The following is a 6,831-nucleotide window of genomic DNA, read 5'->3' as shown; positions in this document are numbered from 1 at the left end:
GCAAAACATAATGGGGGGGGGGGGGGAATTCAGTAATTGTAGCTATAGCCTTGTCCAGTGCACTATGTCATACAATTATATAATGTGCCGAAGTGAACAGGCTTTGCTGTTTGGATGTAGACTAAGAATAAGTAACCAGCAATCTGAAGACTCAGTCTGGTCCTCACTCAGCCTTACTCCCACCGACTTCCTGAATCTTTGCCACTTTTTGCTACAAAGGGCTTTTTGTTACACATGCAACTCCGCAACATGAATTCTAATGGGCCTTGTCAGAATGACAAATGTGGTATGGCATATCATACTATCGAAGTTCAAACCTCCTCCTCTCACAGAGATATTTAATGTGAGCAGGAGACAGCAGAAACATACATTCTGCTCTTCTTGGGGTAAGGATGGGATAAAAGAGTAAAGGACACATAAGGAGATGAACTTTGGCACTGTGGAGGCTACGATCCAAAAGCACTTGCCTTAGGAGTGAATCGCTGAGCAGAGCCAAAGTTGCTGGCTCTTCAAGCCTTGCTCAACTGAAAACATGGTCCTATTAAAAATGTGGAGCCAGTCAGGGAACCTAGACTGATAGCAAGCTATGGTCCTGCCTGCACAAAGTGTAGTTACACTACACGTTGTATGTGGGCTTTCTTCCCAAGAAAAGAAGACCTACACCTGCTGAAGTAGTGATATGAGGAACGGACTGCCCACCACTCCCCTGAACTTCCACTGACAATTCTCGCTGCTTTCAACACCATAACATAATCTTGCACTTTGCATATATTAACACAGTGATTTCTTTTGCTATTTACATGCCCATTATCCAGCTCAGAACTTGCGATTCTGCATGTGGTGGAGATCCTTAATAGGGAGAACGTTTTCTCCATCTCCCACTACATCAGAACACCCAATAAACTTGATGGGCAGCAGCAGATTTAGGACAGACCTGCTTCTTCATACAATAAATCAATCAATCAATCAATCAATCAAACTAATTAATTTGTGGAACTCACTGCCACAAGATGTAGTCATGGCCAGTAGTTTAAATGACTTTAAAGGGGGATTGGAAAATTTCACAGAAGTTAGGTCAATTAACGGTTGTTACCATGATGAAACCTCCATGTAAAGAAGTACTGAGTACTAATGTTGTGGTGGCAGTAAGAGTGGAGGAGGATTTGGTCTCTGTGCCCTGTTTGTAGGCATGTAGTTGGCCACTGTATAAAAATATGCCTTTCATCCTCTATCCAAGGCAATGCTTAAGTGCACATTTCACAGCATTTTGCAAGACTGGATTTCCTAAACTCCTAAAAAATTTTTAATGAAAATATAGTCTATTGCATTCTGTTATACTTTATACAAAGCTGAATGTCTTATAAAGTTCCGCAGGGCGTGTAAAACGGAGCTCTTCCGCCAGGCTTCCAAGGCTTGACATCCTGGCCCTGGCCCTCATATTGACACCAGCAGCAGCCTGGCCTTAACATCAACACCTCCACCAGCCGGATGATTAACAGCCTGGCAGGAGCCTGGAGGCGGCCATTCAAAGTATGACAGAGTGTCGCCATCTTGTATTACGATTACATGTTTTCTATTGTAATCTTAATCTAATGTTGTTTTTAGTGTGTGTGTGTGTGTGTGTGTATGAATTTTAATGTATATATTTATACATATGTTGTTAGCCGCCCTGAGCGGGATATACATTTAAATATAAATAAATAAAATAACATTGCAATGGTCTTTGGGTAACAGCAACCTTTGCCTTTTGCCAAATTTGAACGCCTTCAACAAAACAAATAAATCAATTCAATAAAACAAATGAAACAGACTTGTCATATATATTACATATTTCTGATGTGTATGTCAGTACATGATTATAGACATACAAAGGAAAAAAACAGTGCTGTGGTTCTTAGGAAAGCAAAAATAGTTACCTCAATTGTCCCAGTTGCAAATAAGCCATGAGCAGAATTTATATCACATACATGATTCTCCCTAGAAAACAGATGGATAAAAGATGTAAAGCAACAATCTTATAAAAGCCATTAAACCCAATCCAACCTTATATATACAGAATCATAGAATCACAGAGTTGGAAGGGGCCATACAGGCCGTCTAGTCCAACCCCCTGCTCAGTGCAGGATCAGCCTAGAGCATCCCTGACAAGTGTTTGTCCAGCCGCTGCTTAAAGACTGCCAGAGATGGGGAGCTCACCACCTCCCTAAAGAGCTGATTCCACTGTTGCACAATTCTTACTGTAAAAGTTTTTCCTAATATCCAGCCAGTATGTTCCCTCCCTTAATTTAAACCCAATATTGTGAGCCCTATTCTCTGCTGCTATCAGGAACAACTCCCTGCCCTGCCTTCAAAGGGTGCCAACAGGAACAGCTCCCTGCCCTGCCTTCAAAGCGCTACTTGAAGAGAGCAAATGTCCCCCCTCATTCTCCTCTTCTCCAGACTAAACATTCCCAGTCCCTCAGCCTTTCCTCATAGGGCTTGGTCTCCAGGCCCCTGATCATCCCTGGCGCTCTCCTCTGCATGTGCTCCATTCTGTCCACATCCTTTTTGAACTGAGGCCTCCAGAACTGCACACAATACTCCAGGTGCAGCCTGACCAGTGTACAGCATTGTGTTGTGTGTATTTATTCATGTCTTGCAGCTCTCAAACATCTGATGTTTATTCTATGTGGCTGTTACATTAAGCAAGTTTGGCCACCCCTGGGATAGACCATGCCATTTTGAGTTGTTTGGAGCACAGTTCTTGTGTGACTGGCCCTACTCAGTATTGGCTTCTGTCCTTCCAGTAAAAGAGATGGCAAAGCATGTTTCTTGAAGTGGAGGAGTCAGTGCCTTGGAAATTGTCCTGTGGGGTCTCAGCAAGGCCTGGTACATATTGGGGCATGCTGATGACACCAAGCTATATATCTCTTTGTCTACACAACCAGATACAGTGATCTGTGGCTCACTGGCAGAGCATCTACTTGGCATACAGAAGGTCCCAGGTTCAATCCCTGGCACCTCCAGTTTAAAAGGACCAGGCAGTAGGTGATGTGGAAGACTGCAGCCTGAGACCCAGGAGAGCTCCTGCCAGTCTAAGTAGACAATACTGACTTTGATGGACCAAGGGTCTGATTCAGTATAAGGCAGCTTCATCTGTTCATGTATTCAGTGTTCAGAGACCTCAGTCAAATGGATGAGGGTAAATAAACTGAAGCTGAATCCAGAGAAGGCAGGTAAGGTTGACAGGGAAAAAGGAATTATCTTCATGGACTACACAGAACTGCTTTGTCCTTGTCTGAGCATGAGAAAAGCTTAGGAGTGATCCTGGGCCTGGTCTTGCTTTTTGTAAAAAAACAACAGGGGTGCAACAAGGCCTTGTCAAGAAACTGGCATTCCTTAGCCTTTTCTTGGCCGTTCAAACTTTGGTTCAGGCTTTTGGGCCTAATTACTGAAGGCTCCCTCATTGGGAAAGTTAATATCATGTTAACTTGCAATGTCCAGAGAGAGAGATAAGGAATGAGATGGAGTCAGAGATGGTTGCCAGTGAGATCATGGTCCTGAGGCCAGAGACCGAGAGGGAGTTTCAAACTCACATTCCATCTCATTAGCTCAAGGAACCCTGGGCGTGGAAAAATTACTTGATTGTGAATATGTGTCAGCTGAAGAGGTATATGGTCACATGTCTTAGCAACGTAGCAGATTGGGCAACTGGGATCATGCCAGCTGTGGGCATTCTGGCATAAATCAAGACCATTTGCTCTCATTTGGATCCCTTGTTCCTTTTGGACCACCTTGGATCTGGAGTGGCCAGAATAGCTGCTTCGTGTTTGGTTTTTTAATCATTCTGGAACTCTATTTGCACTTTGTACCTTCAGACTGATCAGGTAACATCTAGATCAGGGAACTAAAGCCTGAATAAGTACTCTGCATTAGCTATTTAGTCTTTGTTATTTTCTTTCTTGTTTGGTGCTGCTCTTATATTTGTAACCTTTTGCACATTTCTTTTAATAAACCCTATTAATTATATTCCTGTGGTGTTATTTGGGTTTTGGGGCTTCAGTCTAAACCCAGTGCCTTTGCCTATTTTGGCTACAGCTACCAAAGTAAGTCTTTTTGGGACTCAGCTTGCAAATATCTCACCTTGCAGGACTGACTTCTTGACCGACACCTGGTAGGATGGGCGACATGGTCCCTCAGTCTCTCAGCTGAGGGTTAGCCTAGAGGGGCTGATGGTGACTCATTACCCCGGGCTGTGAGAGTTCGCACCCCAGTTTTGTGCATTTTTGCTCTTATCTCATCTGTCACCTCCTTGACAGGGCTGCACCAGTAACCAAAAAAATATGGGCAAAACCCATACACTGATCAGGGAAATATGGGCAAAAACCTCATCAGGGAGTTTAACATCATCACCTCCTATGCCCCTTTCGTCCAACTAGGGCCTAATGCAAAAGCTCCCCTATCCTAGCTCTTAACACTTTGATGTTTCCACATTGATCCACATTTCTTTAACCCCTTATGAGACTACTGAAAACACCCTTTATATTGTTACTCTTGAAGGTAGCCTGGAAACTGCAGCTGGTGCAGAATGCAGCCGCTCACTTCCTGACTCGACACTGTAAGAAAGTGAAACCACACTTTTAAAAAAGCTGCGCTGCTCCAGTGTGTTTCCAAATGCGACTCCAGGTGCTAGCGTTGACCTCTTCAAGGTTTGAGAGTCACATAATTTGATGGAACGCTTCTCCCAATACACGCTCATGTGCCACTTGAGCTTGGCACAGGGGTTATGTGTTGGCAACTTTCTCTTTGTGTGGCATAAACAGTCAGTGTGGTGTGTCCGACTAGGATCTGGGAGACTCGGGTTCAGGTCCCTGCTATGCTACAGAAGCCTGCTAGGTGACTTTGGGCCAGTCTCACGCATACGGCCTAAATTATTTCACGGGATGGTTATGAGGTTATAAAGGAGGAGGGGGGGATGACATGAGTGGCTTTTGGTCCCTATTAAAAAGAACAGTGAGGTATAAATGAAGTAAACAAATAATAAAATTTGAGAGGTATATTTGGTCTCTGCAGTTGTTCCCCCTTTGTGGAATGGCTTGTCAGAGGAGGTACATAAAACACTTCCTTCCCTGGCAAGATTTCAGGACTTAAATATAGTTCCTGTTGACTTAATCTACCTATTAATACCTGCCAATTATACCCATGACACATTTTTCTCCTGAAGTACCTTGAGCAACTTAAAGGTGAACAAATTATTGTTGGATTAGAGAAATACTGTAAAATATAAGCCTAAATGAATTCCATCAAGAAATAATACAATTTACAATGCATTTGCATGGTTCATAACAGACAGCTTGTAGGACATTTTAAAAAGGTAATTTGGCTCCACCTGCTGGAGCAAGAACTAGGTAATGAATGGCAAACACTTACGAAGCATCGGTCTGTAGGGAATTCAGGTACCTTCCTTGTTCCAGGTTTAGTCTGTACACTTCAGAGCTGAAACCAAGAAAATAAAATCTATATCTATCTCTCTCTATATATATATTTGCTTCTATTTGATGATACCATTGTTCAACTAGGTACCTTCAATAGGGATCGTATCACTCCAGTTTTGTTCCGTCTATACTGGCTCCTATTCATTTCCAGGCCCAATTCAAAGTGCCGGTACTGACCTTTAAAATCGTACACAGCTTGGGATCAGCATAGCTAAAGGACTGCCCAGTCTCACATGAACCTGCCCAACCACTGCAGTCATCTCCAGGGGCCCTTCTCTGGGTGCCCTCACCGCCTGAGACTAAACCGGTGGAAACCCAAGAAAGTGCCTTCTTGGTCATGGCACCAAAATGACATAACAACCCCCCCCCCGGAAATTTGTCTGTCTTCCTTCAATGGGTGAAGACTTTTCTGTTTTGTTTGGCACCCCCTCACTGATCCTCCCTCCTATTTATGTGTTTTAATTGTTTTTTAATTGTTTTATGTATATGTATTTTTAAACTCATTTTAGTGTTTTGGATTGTTTACGCTCTTGGGAGCTCTAAGTTGGGTGGAAAGACAGCATAAAAATATTTTAAATAAATATTTAGGATTATCACTCAGGTTCCACTGCAACCACAAGAGAACATAAGAGTGGAATCTGGAGCACACTCTTCACCCATGCAGGGAGACAAGGAGGGCCAACATGAAATGAGTGCACAACCTAGAACATTCCCAAACTTCTCTGCAACACACACTTGGTTGGATCTTAATAATCTTTTCTGCCAAGTGGGGGAGGGGCAATTTCTGTTGACTCTCCCTCCCCAGCTGCCAATCTCTGATTCACCCCTCATTCTGTCCCTGGTAGTCTTCTATCTGGTGGTTTTCTGCCCCCAAGATCAATCAGCTGCAGCTGGACAAGGGAGCAGGGAAGTTCTATTACATTAATGGAAGTCCCTTCCTTTAGCAGAGATTATCATCAGGATGCAATGCAGGGATTCTGTGGCAGACAAGCACTGTCCTCAGCAGAAAATTCCTTGAGCATACAAAGTTCTAAAGCCAGTGAGATTGTGTTCGTCATTGTGACAAGGGGATTTTTCTGCAATGGGTACCAATGAAACTTTTCGTTGTGCCTGTGTGCTCACCTGTGTCCCTTCTCTACATGCAAACACAACAGACTTCTTCTAGGTTTATGAGTCTTTGAAACAAACTCCAGTTTGCCTTAATGTCCAAAGGCAACATCCTAGGTGAACTGGAGTTGCTTTCCTCACAGAAAACTGGATTCTAAACGGCCAGCCCAGCATTCAGATGGTACTGCAAACTGGAGCCTGATTCAAGGCGTCCCAAATCCAGAAGCTTTCAGTCATGCACTGCACATTG

At 43.4% G+C, this 6,831-nt stretch overlaps 1 protein-coding gene and 1 long non-coding RNA gene across 2 annotated transcripts in view; both read right to left on the bottom strand.

Annotated features, from left to right (window-relative positions):
- The window catches only part of LOC107107475, a 5,964-nt gene extending 487 nt beyond the window's left edge, over positions 1–5,477 (bottom strand). Inside the window, exons 1-2 of the long non-coding RNA XR_001482391.1 lie at positions 5,410–5,477; positions 1,917–1,977 (exon numbers count right to left, since the gene is read on the bottom strand). This is a non-coding gene — a long non-coding RNA (uncharacterized LOC107107475). The remainder of the gene's footprint in view (positions 1–1,916; positions 1,978–5,409) is intronic.
- Positions 5,478–6,301: 824 nt separating this feature from the next.
- Positions 6,302–6,831, bottom strand: part of NOL10 (nucleolar protein 10) — a 13,525-nt gene continuing 12,995 nt past the window's right edge. Inside the window, exon 6 of the mRNA XM_015407778.1 lies at positions 6,302–6,364. Coding sequence (XP_015263264.1) covers positions 6,302–6,364 — 63 coding nt within the window. The remainder of the gene's footprint in view (positions 6,365–6,831) is intronic.

This window comes from Gekko japonicus, unplaced genomic scaffold (assembly GCF_001447785.1).
Source record: "Gekko japonicus isolate JY-2015 unplaced genomic scaffold, Gekko_japonicus_V1.1 scaffold2754, whole genome shotgun sequence".
Lineage (NCBI taxonomy): Eukaryota > Metazoa > Chordata > Lepidosauria > Squamata > Gekkonidae > Gekko > Gekko japonicus.
This window is presented reverse-complemented; position numbering and strand designations above follow the sequence as displayed.